This window comes from Pelophylax lessonae (genome assembly GCF_965119305.1).
Source record: "Pelophylax lessonae genome assembly, chromosome: 1".
Taxonomy (NCBI): domain Eukaryota; kingdom Metazoa; phylum Chordata; class Amphibia; order Anura; family Ranidae; genus Pelophylax; species Pelophylax lessonae.
This window is the reverse complement of record NC_138768.1, coordinates 235990684-236014261: the sequence shown is the minus strand read 5'-3', so window position 1 is coordinate 236014261 and position 23578 is coordinate 235990684. Positions and strand designations below refer to the sequence as shown.

General features: G+C 40.6%; 1 protein-coding gene across 1 annotated transcript in view; it reads right to left on the bottom strand.

Moving 5' to 3' along the window:
- Positions 1 to 23578, bottom strand: part of DNAH10 (dynein axonemal heavy chain 10) — a gene marked incomplete at its 5' end in the record, with an annotated part of 236277 nt that overhangs the window by 32369 nt on the left and 180330 nt on the right. Inside the window, 3 exons of the mRNA XM_082256636.1 lie at positions 1160 to 1381; positions 15109 to 15326; positions 20595 to 20731. Coding sequence (XP_082112762.1) covers positions 1160 to 1381; positions 15109 to 15326; positions 20595 to 20731 — 577 coding nt within the window. The remainder of the gene's footprint in view (positions 1 to 1159; positions 1382 to 15108; positions 15327 to 20594; positions 20732 to 23578) is intronic.

Sequence of the window (23578 nt, the reverse complement as noted above, 5' to 3'; positions counted from 1 at the left end):
ACACTGGAAGCAATAGTAGCCCCCAAAGTATGCATGTGCACTTAGTTCCATTACTTAATACATATTTGCAGGCATGCTTTTGGAATAGGAATCTGGATTATACAGAAGAACAGGCTGGATCTGCTGCCTGTAAAGCACTGTGATTGGAAAAAAGGGAAGGGTGGCACTGTGATTGATAATTGAACGTATACTTTAAAAACATTCATAGTATACTTAATTTTTTAAAAGCTGCATCACAATGGTAAAACAATAGACACACTGTCATTCAAAATCAAGGAAAAGGTGAAATCAGGGGCAGACGTCAGAAGAGCATATAGTGCCTGGGTTGTGCAGGCGGCTCCATCCACATGTATTGTTGAGAAGATATTGAGGTGATGAGGATACTGAAGTTAAACATCTGCATACAATGTTCATCTCCATGCACCCTTTCATACCCAGAGTTTGGTGGGTAATTAGGAAGGAGTTGAAACCATATGCCCTTTATGAAGTCTGTATAAGCCTGATCTAATGGCTGAAAGCCCTTATGAATACACCAACCAATCAGTGATAAGTCTACTGGATCTCATAGTGCCTCAACAAAAAAAAAGAAACCTCACAGGCATAAACTGTTAGTCCAGTCAAAGAGATTTTATTTTATTTTTTTTCTAGTTTTGGATAGAGTGATTTGGCCCATGTTGAATTTGTTACTGCTAACTGTGGGCTTACTTTTTATGGTGACAATGCTTTCATCAAAATTTCCCTACTCTAGCAAGAAAAAGGAGATTTTACCTGTTTGTTTTGCTATTGTAGTTTTACCTTCACTTCTTTTGTGGTGAAATCATTGTCACCAGGATAGGAAGTGAGAGAAAATCTCTATAACGGAGTCCCAGTAAAACACAACAAAGATTCTAATTTCGAGATCCTTACCCGCTCTACTAAAACCTAAAAAAAGATATACACTTGAAGTCTATGAGTTTTTTTTGTTTTGTTTTTTTACAAAAAAGGGGCAATAAGATGAATTTTTGAGCATTTTAAATAAAATTTAGCTATTTATTTAGATTGACTTTTATGGCAGTTACATTAGAGATTTAAAGGTCATTATAAAGCCTTCAAGAGTAGTTTCAGTTTATAGCAGAATTATAAGAATTACATCAAAACAGGGAAAATCATTATTAGTTACCTGCTAATTTCAACATCATCAGTAAGTAAGCTCTCTATCCTGAAAGGCTGGCTCAGTGGGATATCACGGTCCAGTATATCCTGCTGCCATTCTGTGTAAACCATTTCTTTACGGAACTCCCAGTTGAAAGCTCCTTCATAGCTAAGAAATGCAGAGCATAGCAGACAGTCTCCAAGTAACTTCACTCGTCTCTCCTTCAGGTCTTCTAGATCCTTGGTCCACCTGAAGAAAACATATAAAATTCTGTATTACTCTGCTCAGTTACATAAATCCCCTCTTTTTACACTGCTCATTACTTTGTTTCCAAATAATATTCGGAGTGAAGTTTTATCCAGAAAAAGGCCATGGTTTTTGTTGTACATGTGAGCTATAAATGCTGTGGGTAGTAACATAATTGTTGCATTCGTTTTGGTTTTATTAAGTGCTGCAGTACTCTTAAGGGCTTGGATTGAATAGCGGATGCAGGGTGATTTCAGAAGCATTTATCCTGTGTCTGACAGTTTGAGATGCTCCTTATTTCCAAGCACTTCTAACCAGAATATTACCCTCCTTCTAAGCTGCATCAAGCTGTATTTCCATTCCCATTGACCAGTATAGGCAGTAAAGCAGTTTTGTTGCAAACAAAAACAGTTTTTTTTTGTTCTCACTATAAAATACTTTTCTTTAGTCTATTAATGGACACAGGAAATCTTTAAAATTTGAGTTATACTGCCATCTACAAAGTGACTGCACACTGGCAAACAAAAAAATCTGTTGGCCAGCCCAGGATAACACCTCCTACAACCAGCATGCCTCAGGTTTGTAGCAAAAAAAAGTACAGAGAGCACAGAGGAGTGGGACCTGTGCTCAATGGACTCCAAAGAAAAGGATTTACGGTGAGCAAAAAAAAATCCTATTTTCTTTTTTCATCCATTGAAGGAGATAGGAAGATTTTAACCTTCAAAACATCCAAAAGCAGTCCATCTGAACAATCACGAACATGCACAAGAAAAAAAAAAAACAGAAAAGAAAATTGGAACTGCCTGTATATACAACCCACACTCTAAAAAAGTTGAGATGCTGTGTAAAATCTACATAAAAACAGAATGCAATAATTGCAAATCTCATAAACCCATATTTTATTTACAATAGAAAACATATCAAATGTTTAAACTAAGATGATGTACCATTTTAAGATAACAAATAAGGTATTATTAGAAATTGATGGCATCAACACGTCCCAAAAATTTGGGACAGAGCCGTGTTACCACGGTTTAGCGTCCACTTAACTTTTAACAAGACTCTGTAAATGTCTGGGAACTGAGACCAGTTGCTGGAGTTTTGGGAGAGGAATGTTGTCCCATTCTAGCCAGATATAGGATTCTAACTACTCTACAGTCCTGAGTCTTCTTTGTTGAATTTTTTGTTTCAAGATGCACCAAACATTTTCAATTAGTGAAAGGTCTGGACTGCAGGGAGGCCAATTAACCCTCCAACTGCTTGCAGGTGGCCAGATCCGTATGCCGTACAGACCTAATTTCTCCCCTTGCTATAAGCTCATGGTCACTTCAATGACCATGAACTTATAACAGAATTGATATACAATCTGCTGATCAGATTTATTAACCTAAAATGTGACTGCCCCTCCCCAATGCTGCAGCTTCCCTGTCCCCAGCCTCTCCACCTCCCGTCCGCTCTCTTTCCCCTATAACTACTCCCCCCACCCTCCTTTCCTATCCCCTTCAACCCCCTTCTTCACCCTCAGCACAAATCCCCCCCCCCCCCCCCGCACACACCTGATAAACCCCCCCCCCCCCGCAAACCGGATCCCTGCAGCTACCTCTAGAAGCCTGCATCCTTCCCCTACCACTCCCGCCGGTTTCAGGTGCTGCAGAGGCATAGAGGGCACTTAGATGCGAATGATTCGTAAATGCGGTTTATATTTGTTTAGTTGATTTGAGATTTTTTGATTAAAGAGCTCATTTAAAGATAACCCTGTAAAGCAGAGACCCTTAATATCAAATGTAGAATCCTCTTATGTTCATGTCACTTTAAAGTTTAGGGGTCATTTACACCTATACCCAGACTTGTATAAAGTACTCGAAATTTCTACTTGAGTAAAAGTAGAAGTGCTCGATCAAAAAATTACTTGAGTAGAAGTGGAAGTGCTTGCAGAAAAAGTTACTTAAGTAGAAGTACTAAAGTATTCAACATTTTTTTTACTTAAGTATTGCAAGTAGTTTTTTCAAAAAATTTGCTACTTAAGTACTAAAAGTAAAAAGTACCAGTAGTTTTTAAAAAAAAATTCTACTCAAGTACTGAAAGTAGAAGTACAAGTACTGTGTTATGTAGTTATTAAAGAAATAAGTCAAAAGTTTGAACATCATATTGTTTTTATTATTTCAAATGATTTATTCAAATGATTAACCTGTGTTTGTTAGTAGTTTCTTGATGCACTTTAAGCGCTGTAGCACCATTTATTTGTTTGTTTCATATTTTCTTTTTATTGGAAAGATTTGGTATAGCAGCTTTTATTATACACAGCCTTTATTTTCGTATGCGCTGATTTACACATGACATTATACACATTTTTTTGAGCTTTATGCAACCTGCCATCTACTGTTCTGGCAGTGGTAATTTTTTTAAAAGTAACGAGTAACTATGCAGCACAAAAAAAAAATACTTGAGTAGAAGTATCGAAATCATCGAAAAAATGTAGTGAAGTAAAAGTAGAAGTAGGAGAAAAAAATTCTACTCTAGGAAAGTACAGATACCGCATTTCGGTACTTAAGTACAGTACTTAAGTAGTTCTACTTCGTTACTATACATCTCTGCCTATACCTTACATAACATATGTGTTACGGTGATATACGATACATGTGTTAGTGCAGAGGTCTCTAGTCAGTAACTGGGCTGCTCAGCATGTCCCCCCCCCCGCCACACCGATCACCCCCCCCCCCCCCCGTACCATCCCCCCCACACCCCTGATCCATCCCTGGCCTGAGCGGCATCCCTCCCCTCCCCTTCTGCCACCTACAGCTGCTGACCTGCACTCCGGCGAGCTGTCAGGCTGAGGGGGGGGTGCTGTAGGTGAAGATTGGGCTTGGTAAACATGTGTTTTCCAGCCCCCTCCCTGTAGTACAGTGGACACAGGCAGCCATCGCTACCGATTGTTCCTGTGTGCACTGACAGCTGATCAGCTGATTATAGTAAACCAAGAGTTTACTATGTCAGACTGTCAGTTTATGAATGGATAAGGGGTCGCTTTCTTAAGTCCCTTTCTCGGTCTCAAAAAAAGAGATATGTGGGTCTGTTTAGACCTTTGATTTCTCACCAAAGGCCTCCGTCCCCCCCCCCCAAAAAAAAAAATATATATATATATATATATATATATATTTGTAAAAAAATAAATAAAAAGTAAAAAATAAATAAATAAAAAAATAAAAATTGAAAAAAACATTGAGCGGACTCTGTCAAGCAGACCTGTCTGCTTAGCAGGGGGATCTCTCTGCTGATCCCCCGCTGAGCAGGCAGATGACAGGTCCGTGTTCACTCCACTGAGAATGTAGAATGGACACGGACACAGCCCATTGTTCTTTATGGGGCAGTTGGATGGAAACAGACTGCCTGTCCATTTCCATCCGATCCCATCTGCTATATCGATGGGGAATAGGATCCCCATCCCTGTGTTTTTAGTGGACCAGTTCAAATCGAATGCAGACGGGTGTAAACGGATACATGTCCATTTACATCAGCCTCTCCATAGAAAACAATGGGTGGTCCGATTGGGCCCGCTTAAATAAGAAACAGGCAGACCCGATCGGTCTGCTTGTGTGAAAGGGGCCTAAGGCCTTGTTCACACCGAGCATACACATCGTACCTTTACAGGGATGCACAGGTGTTCCTATGGGATAGACTAAAATCATTAATAGTGCACATGAACTGCACTGCAATCTGCAAACATATCTGGGAGTGTCATTAACTTTGTATTGACACCCACAGCAGTTAGCAGAGGGCAGTCTGAACTGCCGGCGAATCAGGTACAATGCGGGAACCTGCACTGGATTTGCAGGTTTTCCCGCATCATATCAGTGTGAACCAAGCCAGAGGAGGACACTTTTCAAATTCTGAAAGCTGTAAGTGAAAAATTAATAAATTGTTTTTATTTACAGTTTTGTTTACAGTTTTCACCATTTCACAAAAAGGTGCAATTTAAAACGTACAACTATTTGTTCAAATATGTGTTATTTATTAACTCGATACAGTTTTAACTTTTATATTTAGTAGGAATTTTGTACATTTTGCCATGTATGAATCCATTATTAATGATTTTAGTGTATTTTTAGCGAAAAAAAATCAGTAGCACCTTCTTTTTATCCTATGTGCTTTCAGAAAATATATGGTTTGGGGGGGGGGAGGGGTCTTAAACAAACCCTGAAAGCTGTAAGGGAACAATGAAAACCTCTAGATTTTTTAAAAAATTTGGATATTTTCATTTTTCGATTTTTATCATTTCGCAAAAATTTAAAATTTACAAATAGTGGTTATTTATTTATTTTTTTTTCGAATTCCTTTATTTGTAGCAAAGTTTCACATATGCAACATACATCGGTTTGTCAAAGTACAACAACATTAAAGCCGTTATTACAAACAGTAAGATAAAGGCGTACAACACAACCATATCATCTGGATAAACCTTTGCTTGGATTTACAGAGCATGTGATAAAAGCTTCTAGAGGGCACAAGGCCGACATGGAGATTTCGGACCAATGGTCTCGAACGAAGTTAAAAATATGATCAATTATATCATGTGAAGAGAGGTAGGGAAAGGGGGAAAAAAAAGGGGGGGGGGCAGGATCTGGCAGAGAACGCATCCGCTCTCAAGGGGGGGCAGAGAAAGAGCCAAACCTGTAGGTCCGTGCAGCATCAGATCTCACCACATCCTGAAGGTATGCCTCAGTGCCCAATAAATGTCTCCATGGCTTCCACTTATCTCTGTTGTAGTTATTTATTAACTCAATGCAGGTTAGCTTTTATGTTTAGTATGAGTTTTGTAAAATGTGCTGTATTTTTATCTGCTAATAATGATTTTAGTGAAAATATTGTTTTCATAAATATTTGCGTAAATATCATTGTGCCCTAAAAATCAGTAGCACCTTATTTGTATTCTACTGGTCATGTGCTTTCAGAAAATATATGGTTTGGGGGTTTTTAACAAACTCTGAAAGCTGTAAGGTAAAAATAAAAAAAGCAATGGCAAAATTGCAAAAAATGGCCTGGCCAGCTAAGTTTAAAAGTGGAGCACAGGGGCCTGGCAGCGAAAGGGTTAAACACTTATACTTTTCTACTACGAAGTCATGCTCTTGTCATAAATGAAGTATGAATTTTAGCACTGTCCTGCCGAAATAAGCAAGGCCTTCCTTGAAAAAGACATTGCCTGGAAGGGAGCATATGCTGCTCTATAACCAGGATAAATTATTCAGTATTGATGGTGCCTTTCAAGATGTGCAAGCTGCCCATTCCATACGCACTAATGCACCCCCATACCATTAGATATGCAGGCTTTTGAACTGAGCGCTAATAACAAGCCCAAAGGTCCCTCTCCTCTTTAGTTCAGAGGATGCAATTCCCATGGTTGACAAAAAGAATGTCAAATTTAGATTTGTCTGACCACAGAACAGTTATCCACCTTGCAACAGACGATTTTAAATGAGCTTTGGCCCAGAGAAGAGGCGGTGTTTATGGATCATGTTCAGACATGGCTTTTTCTTTGCATGATAGAGCTTTACCTTCCATTTTTGGATGACACAGCGAACTGTGTTCACAGACAGTGATTTCTGGAAGAATTCCAAGCATGCAGTGATGTCTATCACAGAATCATGCCTGTTTCTAATGCAGGGCCGTCTGAGGGCAAAAAAATCACGAGCATCCAATATTGTGTTTGAGCCTTTTTCCTTGCACACAGAGATTTCTCAAGATTTTTTGAATCTTTAGATTGTTTTATGTACTGTAGATGATGATGATATATTTAAAGTCTTTGTAATTTTTTGTTGAGGAAAATTATTCTAAAATCGTTCAACAATTTTTAGAAGCAGTTTTTCACAGATTGGTGAACCTTTGACTATCCTTACCTCTGAAACAATCTGATTGTCTAAGATGCTCTTTTTACTCCCAGTCATATTACTGAAGTAATCACTAATACCCCCGATGAAGTGATGTTTCACGAAACGCATTGTGGCAGAGTCCATGCTCGTGACATTACCCGCCGACCCCACAAGGCTGAAGGCTTGAATCCCGGGATGGATATACATTATATATATATATATATATATATGCTTGTTTTTAACTGTGTCTATGTAAGTAGTTGGTATCTTTTATCTTTAATACATTTTATATGGTTTCACACTATTGAAGTATCTTTGATTCATTTTACATGCATGATTTGCCAGTGAAGCAATGATTATTCCTTATGTGTGTGTTCCCATTGGACACCAAAGAAAAGCCATAGAGGTCTCCTGTTTCGCTGCAAAGGAAAGAGGATTGATGACTCCTGTCTTAAAGCGGAGTTCCGGCCTCAAATACTTTTTTTAACTAAAAATACCCTTATAATACTAATCCATCACCCTTTACAGAACCGCTATTCTCATACTTACAAGGTGTATAGTATTGCAATTTAGTCAAAATCTTACTTTTAAAAATGCGATCTAAACGCGGCCATCTTGGATGTGGGCATCTAAAGCCGCAGTGTAATCTGCTGTGTCCTTCTTCCTGATTCCAGGGAGTGTTCTGGGAGTTCTTTCTGATTGCAGCCTCCTGGGAGTGATGACAAACAGCTCCCAGGATGCAATGCAAAGGCGGAAGTGATGTCGGTGGCCACGGCCACAGAGGGGGGAGAAGGAGGAAGTACAATCAAAAATGCCCTGAAAATAAGGTAAGTGACCCCCGAAAAAAAATTTAAAATGCCCAATTGTTGATCAGCATAGCGAGCACTCCAGGAAACACTAAAGTTGCAAACTAGGCCAGAACTCCGCTTTAAGGATATTCCATCATACTGCGCACATGATGACTCTTAGAATTTAGAGTCCATTTCCTCTGGTGAGCGGCCATCTCATATTATATGGTGGAGGTGCACCTTTTTATACGATATTCACTATGAAGATGTTTTTTTCATATATGTTGAACACTTAATCCCTTACATTTTCCTTGGGGTGATTGATTAGACTATACCACTTCTAATTGGACTGTAATATTTATGGGACCTTATTCCTTTGTCATTTTAACACAGCAATTTTCTGTTTGTATATGCCATTTACAATCCTATTCGTATTGTTTTTGCCAGCGGCTTTCTAATTTGGGTTTATCTGCGCAATAACTTTCAAATTTAACCACATATTACTGAACTGTTGCCAATTAACCTAAATGGTTGCAAAATGTTCTTCCTTGTTAGTACCACTTACTTTGCCAAATTTTTGTAGCCCTGCCCCGACTTTTCGGAGAAGTGTTTTTGCCATCCATTTCAAAATTACCTTTTTTTTTTTCTTAAAATGGTAAATTTTCTCAGTTTAAACATTTGTTTTACATTTTCTATTGTAAATAAAATATGGGTTTTGTGAGATTTGCAAATAACTGCATTCTGTTTTTATGTCGATTTTACACAGCGTTCCAACTTTTTTGGAATTGGGGTTGTACATCAGGGCTCAAAATTTCAAGTCCTGAGCTACTAGCCAGGCCTTAAGGGTTACTCGCCACCAGTTGCCCCACCTAACCCCTACTCTGCCCCGCCCCTAAATGCGCCCTCAAAAAATTATTTTATAAAATGACACTGTTAAATGTTTTTGCATGAATGCAGAAGTTGCACAAATAAATATTAATAACAACAGTGTGATTGCATGTGCGTTTTACCTGGATTTTATGTGCACTTCTATTGAATTCTATTACACAGTGCATTTTCTGAAGCCGCATCAAAGATGCAGCATGCAGGACTTTAAAGCGCTTTCATGAAAACGCACTTTGTAATAGAAATTCAATAGAAATGCACCTAAAATCCAGGTAAAACGCACATACAATCACACTGGCCAAACCACAGTTCACCAGTTATTAGGGATAAGAGAGTGAATGGGGGGGTCTGGGTTGTAATAATATATGTTAATGAAGAGCAGAGTGAAAGACTGTAGAGAAAGTGCTAAGGCTGTATTTTGGGACAGGACAGGGTCAGCTAAATGGCTGCTTGGAATGCTCAGAGCTGGGACCAGAGGCTGCAGGACATACAGTACAGATTTATGGAGGGGACAGCTGAAAGATAGTAGTAGATGAAGGACAGGAGAGAGGAGCACAAGAATCGCTGCTGACTTACGATTGTGCAGGGAAGATAAAGACAAGTGCGAGGAGACGGACGAAGTGAAAGTGACCAACTCAAGTGACCTGGCCGGGAAGGAGAACAAACCAACAGGGGGAGGGGAGCTTGGAAGGAGAGAAGTGATTAACGGCTGCAGGAGAGATAAGTGGCTGGAAAGGAGGAGTCCAGAAATCATGCATTGTGCAATAACAGGAGGGAGAATGACATTCACTCCTGTCAGGCAGGTGAAGGCAGAAGCTCCTAGTGCGCCCCCCCCGCCCTCATCACAGATATGGACACTGCCCACCCCTGCACGTACCGACAGTGTTCTGTCTCTTCCTCTCCTCTCTCACCTTCAATCATTTTCCACTTGCAAAACGCGAGCAGGCAAGTGGAAAATTTGAGGGCTGTTGTACATGATTGACAAAGGTGAACCTTGAGATTCCGCCCAAGATAGGATCAGATCTACCTCTGTTGTCACAGTGGGAATTCCGGTCTAACCTGATGATTGATGTATGCCACCACCTTGGAAATGTCCAAGGTTTTGATTATCCTCCAGCAAGACGGTACAACACTATTGAGACAGCTAAACTGCCAGACGCTTAAGGATGTAATTGGGGCAAAAGTCTCCTCCAATTACAAACAGAATGTTCAGGACTTCTCCCCTGCCTAACAAGGAGGAAGGATTTCCCAGACTCCAGAGCCAGACAACCTGGTCCTTGGTGATACACAAATCACTCTGTCCAGAGACCGGATAGATTGTCCCATACCAAAAGTATGTTACTGAAAATGAATAAGATGAAGAGTAGGATGACTCCTGGCGTGCAGAGTTTGAATATTAGACTGGAGTGTCTAAATTTCCTTCTGTGGAAGGAACACCCAGGTCTGATCTGTGTCCAGGACTAGACCTAGATCCTCCAAACTATGAGTTGGTTCCAGTGGCAATTTCTAATCTGAATTGCTGTAACACCTGGATGATCAATGTAACCTTTTCCAACAGAGCCCAAACTAACAGTTTCTTCAACAATGGGTTGTTTAGGTATCCCACAATAGTGAATAGTGATGCCTTAAACACCTTGGTAATAACCCAAGGTGCAGACTGAAACCTGGGTCACAATAACTTTGGCTGCCTGTTCAGGTAAACGTTCATAATGCTGACAGTGTGCTTCTGCTGCGCCACCAGCACTGTAATTTGTAGTTAGAGGGTGGAGAGGTTATTAGAAGTGCAGCTCTTTACTACTGCTAGGACAGGACAACTTTATTGATCTGCTAAGGGAATCAGCATATATGGCATGCCTTCTTCCTTCGAGCTAACAACCTCCACATATTTCTTACTGAATAATACTCACTTTCGGGGCCAGAAACACTGACATGCTAAATCCAACTAAATCATGTTGTAACAAAAACAATAATCACCTCTGTTTGTATAAGAGTGTAAACTGTGGATTATACACAAAAAAATACTTTTACTAGTACCAAAAAAATAAATAATTTGCACAGAGCATTGGATGAAAATCATTCATGGGAATACCCCTGAAGAAGTCACGTGACTCTGTGATGTAACGCGTAGGGCAGTCACAGAGTGAAACCGGAAGTGACTTACCGGGACACAGCAACCTAGTCCCGCAGCCAGCGTCTTTGCTGATTTTAAAAGTCTAAACTGTAAGATTACAATTTTTTAAAAATAAAATCATTTTGAATACTACACTATGATGGCCCACCCTTCTTTACAGAGCTGTAAAGACTAGTCATCTGGGAGAAGAAGAAGTACCCCCGCCGAGAGGAGTATACACAGAAAGGAGCCATATCTCCCCTGAAAGGTTGAGGCTATAGGAGAAGTGGAGGAAAAGGCAACAACCCAGGCTATTTTATCACAGGCGTATTTATAAAGGTATTGAGGTGAGCAGATAGCACACCTATAAGTGTGATCAAAGAAGAGCACTGCTAATCACTACCCCAAAGGTGGAGAAAGTTTTTACTGAAAAAGGACTTTAAGAATTTTTCAAAGAAAAATTGGGAGTCATCACAAATATTTGGACACTATAGCACTTTAATCCCATCTTCATTTAAATTATAAAACACCATAAACTTGTTTTAACGTGCACTGTAAATATATTAATTGATTACACAATATTTATTTGCACCTTTTATGTACAATTGATTATTTGCACAATTGATTTACACGTGCAGCACTTTATTATAATAGGTTTAAGTAAATTTATGAGAATCTTAATTATCTAATTACTGGTATATTTATAAGCACTTTTTTTTATTTTTGCACTTTAATAATTATGAGGAGTATTAATTTATACGCACATAAGCACCTTTGTCTAAAGGCATCCACTGGAGCACTATTTGATTATCCACTAAATGATGCTTTTTTGATGGTATATATGTGAAGATTTTTATATATATTTATGCTTGAATTGAATATGTAATAGTCACCTCCCTGAAGCGCAGTACCCCCCCCCCTCTTTTTTAACAATTTTTAGTTGTTATGTTAGTCAAGTTGCTATTTTATAAGTGTTTTTATACCCGTTAGTCTGGGTATGCCCCAAGGCTATGTTTTGTACTACACTTTCGAAGACTCTTCAAAAAAGTTTTAAAAAAATAAGAAAATGGTGCACACCTGTGAAATGGCAACAAACTACATTGCCTAAAACTGTCTATAGGCAACACTTTAAAAGCCTTTACAGGTTATCAACTTAGAGTTAAACGTGAGCTATGGCACTAGAATTAAGGCTGTCACACTGGCATTTAAGACGAAACCTCACTTGTGTTGCAAATGCCGTTTACATATGCGTGCCAAACCTATCTGTGCTTTTGTATTTGCATGTGAGCACAGGGGAATGGGGATGCTTTGAACTTTTTTCTGTGTCAATCTTTTTTATTATGATTTTTAAACAACAAGATAAGATATTGTTGGGTAGCACAAATGAATACAAAACAGAACTGTCAACATAGGTAGTATACAATAAAGAAAATAGGCGACAATAATAGATGGAATATAAGGGGTTCGCTATGAAAACTTTTTTATAATTTTTATTTATTTTATTTAAATTTTTTATACTTTTTAAAATTATTATTATTTTATTTTTCATTAAATTTTATTGGTATCACATGTGGTGAACATCACACCTTTTGACAGCTTTGGGACGTGACAGGTAGCCAAGGTAGCCGATAAAGCAGAGATCTATTTGATCAGATGCTTCCCTTGCTGTACTAGCCAAGGAAACACAGCGCTGAGACCAGAGGTGACGAATCCTTGTTGATCCCGGCTTCAATAGTCATGGAGGAGATGGAGGGACAATTTGTTTCTCCATCTCCTCTGTTCGCAGCCAACCCAACTGCTTACAGTGGTCCCTGGCTTCCCAGTAGATTGGAAGAGGCCAGAAACTGCAGCAGGATAGGGGGAGGGCTTCTAAGCATTGTAAAAGCCACTCAGATTACGTTTACAATAAAGCCAATTACCAACTGTAAAAAATGATACCAGGTTCATGATGAGGCGAAGGAGATAGTTGGAGGATACAGTGAGCTTTGTGATCAATCAGAAGTGTTTGTTTGCCGACCTTTCCTGCTTCCGGATGTCCATACAATAAAGATAAGATGATAAGAGATATGGCTATTTAAGGGCTGGAATGTTGTCAGATCCCCACCTACCAAAGAAGCTGTAAGGAAAGAGCTCACCTGCTGGTGGCACTGTAGCTCCCAGATCCATAGGCTGCAGTTCCAGTGTCCACCAGCGGGTGTCTCCCAGCAGTCAGAAGCTGACCTCTAATGCAATCAGTCATCACCTGATGCTGGTTGCAGGAAGTGTATTTAAACCCTGTGCATGCTCCTCCTCACTGCCTTGGTGTTGTCTCCATGTGCTCCTGACCTGTGTCCCTGCATCCTGATCCTGGACTCTGATCCTGACCCTGCAGCCTGATTCCTTCCTTCCTGCTTGCTTACTCCATCTCCTGTAACCTTCTCCCTGTTCTGTCTTCCTCTGCTTGATCTCCCGTGTATGACCACGGGTCTGTTACAATTACTATTCATTTATCCTGTTTTCTGTATATATTTGGTTTGAGCAGTTGATTGCTGTGTGTCACTATTGTTTGGTTATCTGGTTGGATTTACACAGTTGTAGTTTTTTGGACGTGCATTTACATTTGTGTTATTCACTTATTTTTAAATAAATTATATTCTTTACACTTTAATCATGCCTGATATTCTCTGTGTCAGTCCACACATTTCTGGTCACACCTGTTGCTGACAGAGACCCAATAGGGGGGTGTATTGTGTATGGGTGGGAGGAGCCGAAGCCTGTAACGTTACACATTAGCCATTTGTGTCAGTATGGTAAGCTGATTGAATGCATGATTTTTTTTAATATACCCCTGTGAGTGTTTTAAATCCCCTTTTGGTATTAATAAATGTTGGGAAACAGAGAGCACTATGGTCTTTCCGTTTTATTTCATTTCATGTTACATTGATGATCGTAAATTAAGGAAAGAGGTGAAGTAGCGTTACTCTGTGATGGGAGCAGGAGGAGTGTTGCTGTACCATCCAGAGTTGGAATTGATCTAAGCAGGGCTTTTTTTCAGCAGGAACACGGGGGAACGCAGTTCCGGCACCTCCAGCACTAAATGTAAGTAATAGCAAGGGGTGTGGGGTGTGTTGTAGGGTCTCTTGATGCTGGCTGCTTGGGACTCTATTGTCCCTGTTAGGGATCTGTTATTGTGTGAGGGTCTATTGTTGCTGCTGGGGGATCTATTGTTGCTGGGGGGTCTTATGTGGTTGGTAGGGATCTCCTGTTGAGGCCGAGGTCTATTGTTAGTTGATCTATTGATACTGGTGGCTGGGAAAGCCATTGTTGCTACTGGAGGGGGTCTAATGTTGCTGGGGTCTATTTTTTGTTGCTGGGTGAGGTGTTTTGTTGTGCGTGGGAGTTGGTTAGGGGGTGACACCAAGGGACAGTGCTCAGAGGTGGGTAATGGGTGGAGACAAGGGGTGACTCAGAAGGGGGGAGTTCCTGAACCTATTTTCCGAGGAAAAAACCCTGGATCTAAGGCTAATATGACTGTAGTGGGGTCTGATACTGGAGATGAACAGGCATTTTATCTGGAGGTGGCGGGCACTGGATACATTGGAAGAAGTTATATGAACTGTCACTAGATTTTTGTACACAGCGGTGGAGTTCTCTGTATAGGACTGTTTTTTATCTAATTTTATTTATCACATTTCTTTACTATTTCAAGTTGGAATATTTTGTTTTATGAGTGTATAATTTATATCTGATTGCTCTACACTTATATTATGCACTGTATTTTCGTGAGGTGAATTTGGAGGACGCACTATCAAGTGAGTGCGGCAATCTCAGCTTGGGTTTTTAGGCATATGATTTATGGGAGTTGTTATTTGCACATAAAAAGTTTTTGGTGATTGTGCTGATTTTATTTCATTACACAAGGCTGCAACTCCAGCCATGATCCTGGTATAATCGCTTCCTGCCAAGGACATATATAGATGGTCTCTGGGCTGAAAGCGGTACATTTTTATGCATTTGTACAGCAACATCATTTTCATAGACTCAGGCTTTGCTTATCCTAGTGCTTGTTAGACAATTTACACTACAGATCCATGATCTACTTGCCTTATATTCTCGGATCCCAGGCCAGAGATGAGTTTATCAGCTGCGATCAGCCTGCGTTCCATTATTTCTGCTTCCTCTTGCAGTTTCTGCTTCTCTGTTATGGCAGCTTCATAGCGCTCTCCTAGGGTTTTTAGTTCACTCTGGATGGCAGCGAGTTCAGCTTGAATCTTCTCCAGCTCACGCTTACTCATGTGATAGTTCCTTTCTAGCTTTGCCACCTAGAATACAAAGTAAGTAATCAGTATTACACTGTTGGTAATCTATTTCTATTTGATATATAAATTTCCTCTATTGTATAACATTCAGTACCCTACATGTCAGTAGTGGAAAAGTATGATTCATGCTAGTGGAAAATAATTTTTTTTTTCTTTTTTCTTTATTGGAAATTAAAGAGGAGCTTAGGCTCCCCCCAAAAAATGTAACGTTTGCAGCTACAAATACTGTAGCTGCTAACTTTTAATATAAGGGCACTTACCCGTCCAAGGATCCAGCACTGTCCTCACTGGGACCAATTCTTCAATCAGCTTCGGGTGCAGGCGCCGGCATCTCTAGTAAGTGAAACAGAAAGTGAAGCCTTGGGGCTTCACAGCCTGTTTCCTATTGTGCAGGCGCGAGTCAATCGTCAAAATAGGGGGGAACATTTGGGTGAATCAAAAATGGAGAAAGATCTGGGAGTCTTGGTAGAGGATAGACTAGGCAATAGCATGCAATGTCAAGCGGCAGCTGCCAAAGCCGGCAGAATATTAGCATGCATAAAGAAAGGGATGTATTCCCGAGATAAAACTATAATCCTTCCACTTTATAAAACTCTGGTCCGACCACATCTGGAGTATTCTGTCCAGTTCTGGTCACCAGTCCTCAGGAGGGATGTGTTGGAGCTGGAGAGAGTCCAGAGAAGAGCAACTAAACTAATTAGGGGATTGGAGGACCTTAATTATGAAGAGCGCATGCAATTGCTTGATTTATTCTCCCTGGAGAAGAGACGCCTGAGAGGGGACATGATAGCAATTTATAAATACCTCAATGGTGATCTCAGCATAGAAAAAAAGCTTTTCAGTCGAAAGGATTGCATGAGGACTTGAGGGCATATAATGCGATTAGAGGAGAAGCGTTTTAACCTCAGGCAACGTGGGGGGTTCTTTACTGTTAGGGCTACAAGATTGTGGAATTCTCTACCACAAGAGGTGATTTCTGCGGGAAGTACGGTGGCTTTCAAAAGACTCTTAGACTTGCATCTCAAGGAGAAGAACATTCAGGGTAATGAGAGATGATTACGGCCACACACACCTACACAGGTTGAATTGGATGGACTATTGTCTTTATCCAACCTCACCTACTATGTAACTATATGTCCATAGTTTTCTGGGACCTGTGATGTGTCTCAGAAGACTGCAGAGGAAGGAGGGGGGTCAAACTTCTGCCTAGATCACCGCTGTGACCTGAGCTGGAAGTAGGAGCGGGTACCTGTCAAAACCAGGTACCTGCTCCCCCCTAAAAAGTGCCAAATGTGGCAGTGGATGGGGGGGGGGGGGGGGATTGTGCAGACAAGCAGAGCTACCCTGAAGCTCAGATTTAGCTGTGCCAGCATTTCATATATTCCATATATCTGAAAATATTTTTCTTTACTAACTTTGGGGTGCATTGGAGAAGATTCTGGCATCTCAGATAAAAAAGGAACCCCCCTTTTCAGGTTGTATGCCAAAATGTAACAATTTCTTAAGGACATTTTAAAAGACAACTGTACAATTGAACCACTTCAGCTCCAGAAGGTTTTACCCCCTTAATGACCAGGCCATTTTTTGCGATACGGCACGGTGTTGGTTTAACTGACAGTTGCACGGTTGTGCGACGCTGTACCCAAATACAATTGATGTCTTTTTTTTCCCCACAAAATTTCCTTTAGTGGTATTTGATCACCTCTGCAGTTTTATTTGTTGCGCTATACACAAAAAATGAACCACAATTTTGAAAAAAAAAATAAAAAATTTTTTACTTTCTGCTATAAAACATTCCCAATAAAAAAAATTTAAAAAATCAAATTTTTTCATCAATTGAGGCCAATATGTAATAGTAAAGGTATTGGTGCTGCGCTGTCGAATGACAACTAATAAAATGATCAATAAACAATATTATTTGTGGAAAAATGTGCATATGGCAATAAACATTGTGTGCAAAAGGAAGTTTGAATAAACATCAGATAATATAGATAAAATACATAAAAGTGCACTAGGTGAGTGCAAAAAAAAATTTGAAGTTAGTGCGAAAGATTACAGTTAAAATAGTAAACCATAAACCAAAACTCCAATCGCCTATCCAGAATCATATAAAACCATCTAGTGATCAATGAGTGTCCATTGCTAGAAACATAAAAAAATGTCCATATACAAAACAGTGAAATGGTAGACTCTGGATTGAAATCCGTGTGAAATCCCAACAGCAAATAAAGAAAGTGACTGGTGTCTCAACTATCCAATATGGTGACAACTCTGTGTGTGCTATTCCTTCACCTTACCTCTGAGTTTTGGTTATGGTTTACTATTTTCACTGTAATCGACCACCCTAACTTCGATTTTTTTGCACTCACCTAGTGCCCTTTTATGTATTTTTATGTATAGTATCTGATGTTTAGTCACACAATTTTGATTGCCATATGCACATTTTGTCATGGATAATATGGTTTATTGATCACCTTTATTGGTTGTCATTCGACAGCGCAGCACCAATACTTTATTATTTTGATTTCTTTCAGCTATGGATTTGCTGATCGGTGCTTGCGGCAGTTGGCCATTTGACTACCTCTTAGTGATAGCGCGAGAGTACCTTTTATTTACTAGTAGGCAAATATGTATTCTGCTACATATTTTTGGTAAAAAAAATTCTAATAAACATATATTAATTGGTTTGCGCAAAAGCTTCTACAAACTATGGGAATGATCAGCGATTTATATCGGGACTGCGACATTGTGACGGATAAATCTGACACTAATGGGTTGATTTACTAAAGCTGGAGAGTGTAAAGTCTAGTGCAGCTCTGCATAGAAACCAATCAGCTTCCAGGTTTTATTGTCAAAGCTTAATTGAAAAAGCTGAAGTTAGAAGCTGATTGGCTACCATGCACAACTGCACTAGATTTTTCACTCTCCAGCTTTGGTAAATCAACCCCTAAGTGACACTTTTTGGGGACCAGTGACACCAATAAAGTAATCAGTGCTAAAAATTTTCACTGTTACTATATAAATGACACTGGCAGGGAAGGGGTTAACACTAGGGGTGATCAAGGGGTTAAGTGTGCTCCTAGGGAGTGATTTCAGCTTAGCTTGACACAAGATCTCTCTCTTCCTCTGTGACAGCGGTCTGCTTTGTTTACATAGGCAGACCACCGTTGTATCATTCCCCCAAAAAACCCCTGCACAAAATCACATACATGTACGTGATTTTGCGCAGCCGAGCCACCCTGCCCAAGTATATATGCGGTGGGCCGTCCAGAAGTGGTTAAACACATTAGCTCTTTAGGGTAAGTTAGGTAAGGTTTCAGTTTACAGTGGAACTTCACTCTCTCAATCAATATTGACTATTTTTAATTCCTATGCTGTTAACATTAGTAAATAGATAGGAAGTAGATCATATTTACTTGTTTGTTTTCTTTCTTCTTTTTTTTTTTTTAACATTTCTTTAGTTACTTCCTGGTTTCCAGGCTAAGGCAAATGGTATCATACATCCCAGGAGTCTTCGCGAGGGGAGGGGAGGTTTTCTCAGCTAAGCACACCTTCCTGCCTGTGTGCCTGAGCAGATAGACTACAGAAAGTAAATGGTACATGAATCATCTGCCCTTACTTAAAGTGGTGGTAAACTCTAGGGAATAAAAAGTTTCCCCCTGCAAGGCAATATCATAATGTGCTAGTATGCACCGCAAAAATGAGCTAGTATGCACTGCAAAATGAAGCCCTCAAGCAGCCAGCTCGCTGCCACTGCTGCATAGGGTTCCATCTTCGGCTGGTTTTCCTTCCGGGTTCGCTGACTTCGCCCATCTGACTGGCTGAACCACGGTGACATCACTCCTGTGCATGAGAAAGGGAGTCTCAGCTACGGCACACAGGTCTGAAGGAATGGCACGGGAATGCCAATCCTTCAGAGCGCATGCGCCGGTAATGTCACCAGCTGCTACTCGCTAGAATATCTCCTACACTGTGCAAATTTAGGAGGTATTAATTTTACCTACAGGTAAGCTTTATTATAAGCTTACCTGTAGGTACAAATAAAAGCAGAGGGTTTACTACCACTTCAAGATGGCCATGACCAGAAATGCTAGGGGGTGTTTTTCAAAGTGATTTCTCAGCAAAATGAAAACATGAATAGATGGGTGAGTTTGCTTTGAACATTAAAAATTAGTGTTTTTGGTGGTGCTTAGATGCAGTATAGTTCCGTCCTGCATACATATGCCATGCCGAAGTCTTACAGAAAACAGCCTGGGATGGAAGGAAACAAAACTTAGTGTTCAAAATATATTTTTTCCCAGGGCCAGAAGTGAAGTCAAGGATGGCTGCCTAGTGAGATATCACTTTTCTGTGTATAAAATGCATATTTTGTTTTGTGGTATGGGACCGCTGAACATTACAGTGCTTTGTTGGAACAAAATATGCAGTCCTGGAGGTTGCTTACTGTAATGTCCTGTTGGAACCTCAGAAGACTTTGAGGAAGTATTGAAAAAATGGGAGCGCCAATACCGGATTGTACTATATGATCTGTATCTTATACTCCCATATGAACTGTATTGTATTTTATTCTACTACACTGGAGAAATTATACCTGTGAACACACATGTTTGTGGTTTGGTGGTGTATTTAATTCGTTTTTTTACATATTTTAATAAATACTATACTATGAGCAATTTTTTCTGATGTCAGTGATCCTTCTCTCTGGCTTAATGAGATTGAGCAGTTTCCCTGATAAATTCACCTGTGAGGTTGGAAGATCTACCACATTCATAGAGTATCAGATGTATCTTCATAAGGAAGACCATTGAATACTAAATGCGCTTTTGCTATCCTATAACTTAGCCAGCAACTGGTTGTGGTAAGTGTGCACTTCTTATATTTGGTGGAGGCAGCACACAGATGGTGATTCACTAAGATTGTGGAGTAATAACACGGGAACAAATTAATTTACTCTTATGGACTTTTATTCACATCATTGTGATCTATTTTGTTTGATTTAAAACTCTGTTTTGTTTATGCACATTTGTATACTTGTTGAAGAGTATCACTATTATTTATACAGCGCTGCTTTTTTCTTTTTTATGTTCTTTCTTTTTTATGTTCTTTTTTATAAAATCTTTTATGAACTGCATGAACCAGCGTGGCGTTCCCATCTTTTCAATAATTTAGTGTAAGAACACAAAACATGTTATCTACTGCCATTAATTCTGTAGACTATAATTATTATATAAAAACATTCATCATATGCATACTGCAGATAGGAGACTCTACCTTTTCTCTCTTTGGCTTAATTTCTTTAGCCACATCACAGTAACCCATTACTGCATCTACAAACTTCAGCATTCCTAAGCCTGCCTTACTGATAGCTTCCATTTCTGCGAATGTTGCATTAAGGTTTTTCAAGAAACCTACAAAAATATCAGATATGAGAGATAAATAGTTTAGTAAGCTCATTAATGGAAAATTATATATAATACATGTAGTATAGCATAAGTATATATAATAGTATATAGTATATATATATTTACAGTCATATTCCCTCTAACAGTCTTGACTTATATATATTTATAGTCATATTACCGCTAACAGTCTTGACTTATATATATTTATAGTCATATTACCTCTAACAGTCTTGAATTATATATATTTATAGTCATATTACCTCTAACAGTCTTGAATTATAAATGGATTTTTGTAAAATCTTACCGTAAAATCCTTTTCTCTTAGCTCATTGACAGACGTAGTCCTCGGTGATACAGCACCTTCGGGTTATGTTGCCTCCACAGGAGTAGGACTAGACAGGAAATAAAATGCTCTGGCCACACCCTAGGGGCAGTCCCCCGAGGGTATATCCTCTCTCTCTCTGCCACAGCAAATCAGTTATGTCACAAAAGCAGTGTTTAGAGAATTTAACCCAACCCAACTCAAAAACAGAGGGGCGGGTACTACGTCTGTCAATGAGCTAAGAGAAAAGGATTTTACGGTAAGATTTTACAAAAATCCATTTTTCTCTAGCGCTCATTGACAGACGTAGTCCTCGGTGATACAGCACCTTCGGGACGTCCCAGAGCAGTATCACAAATGAGGGGTGGGAAAATGGAAATCAAATCCAAATCTAGAAGGCCCAACCGGTGCCAACTAGAAGTTTACAATGCTCATCCTTAATGATGAGACTCAACAAAACAAATTTTCAAACAGAAAAAAAAACCCTCGAGGTAGACCACCGGTCTCCTCAAATTGCGGCCTGCAAAACCTTGCGGCCAAATGAGGCATCCGCCGATGCCATCACATCAATTTTATGAAATTTTGTAAAGGTATGTACCGACGACCAGGTGGCCGCCTTACATACCTGGACCACTGACGCCTGATGGCGAAAGGCCCAGGAAGTACTGAGCGCTCGAGTGGAGTGCGCCCTAACAGGGAACGGAGGACTCTGACCCTTAATAGAATAAGCCTGTACCACCGTCTGTCTAATCCATTTGGCAATAGTCGCGGCAGATGCAGGCAACCCCTTTCTGGGGCCATCCGTGATCACAAAAAGTGAATCCGTCTTACGGAACGATTCCGTAGCCTTCAGGTATACCCTGATTGCCCGAACCACATCCAAGGAATGCAACGCATGTTCCCGATGATGATTGGGCTGAGGACACAAGGAAGGTAGTACAATATCTTCATTCAGATGAAAATCTGAAACCACCTTAGGAAGAAAGGATGGCTTAGGATGGAGTACTACCTTATCCCTATGAATCACCAAGTATGGGGACTGGCATGATAAAGCAGCCAGTTCTGACACCCTGCGTGCAGAAGTGATAGCCACCAAGAAGGCCACCTTCTGGGATAAAGTAAGCAAGGGAATCTCCCTGATGTTTTCAAAAGGAGGTTTCTGTAGAACCGACAAAACCAAATTAAGATCCCAGGGCGGTAAGGGCGCGCGGACTGGTGGAGCCAGGTGCCGCACCCCCTGGATGAAATTCCGCACCAAGGACTTGGTAGCTAAAGGTTTCTGAAAGAAGATTGCTAATGCTGAAACTTGACCCTTGATGGTGCTCAAGGCTAGCTTCTGCTCAACCCCTTTCTGCAAAAAGGCCAATATTCGAGTCACCGAATAGGTACGTGGAGGAAATCCTAAAGATTCGCACCACGCGATATAAGTCTTCCATGTGTGATAATAGACCTTGCTGGAAGTCGCTTTCCTTGCTTTAATAAGGGTAGGAATGACTGAAGCTGACAACCCTCTGCCCTTCAGTACTTGGGTCTCAATGGCCAGGCCATTAAAACCAGCGACTGTAAAGCACAATGGTAGATTGGTCCTCGAGACCGCAGATACTCCCTGAGACGCAGTTCCCACGGAACGTCCGCGACTAGCAAGTCCAAGTCGGCCAGGCCGGCTTGACGAGGCCAGCCTAGAATTTCTAGGACCACTGGCACTGACGGGATTTGAACCAGGCGTCCCTAGAGCTATCTGGCCCCGACCATCCGACAAAGTCTGGTCGTTTTCTGTTCCCACACATTTATCCGACACCTGATTCCTATAAGGAACGGTGATCTCTCCTGGTTGGATCTCAGGGACCGAAGTCACCCGGCTAGAGGCTTCTTGGTCTGTCTGGTCAACCAGATCTGATTCCTGTGGGGAATTGAGACTAATCTTAGGAAAAGGTAAAGGAAAAGATCTATTCAGGGAACGGTGACTACCGCTCCCTGTAGTACTTAAATGCTGGAAGGGAAGAATCGCACCGGTAGTAGTAGTCGATGCTCGATCTAATGTCCTGAATACCGGTGAAAACGTCCCCCCACCCTCAACCCGGGTGGGGGCGCACCTTCAGGCTGTGTAATCCTTTGCTTCGGGTTTGGCTGAGTCGGTCCTCTGTTTGTCCGACCAGCCTTTCTTGAACCCTCCTGGAGGAGTCTTGCCTTTCCCGCTTGTTCCAGCCGGGCGTGCGAACCCTTTATGGGCGGTAAAGAAAGGTCCTCGCTTGTTGCGAGGTCCCTTAGCTTTAGCAGCCTGTGGCAAGAAAGTGCTCTTGCCCCCAGTGGCATCCTTAATAATTTCATCTAGGGTGGCCCCAAATAGGCGATTCCCCTGGAAGGGGAGATTCGTCAAGGTCTTTTTGGAACCTAGGTCAGCTGACCAGCATTTTAACCACAGCACACGTCTGAGGATTACCGCTGACATAGATGCATGCCCTAATAGGGGGGTAGCATCCAAGGCTGCGTCACAGACAAACTGTAGCCCTTGTATAATCTGTTCCATCAAA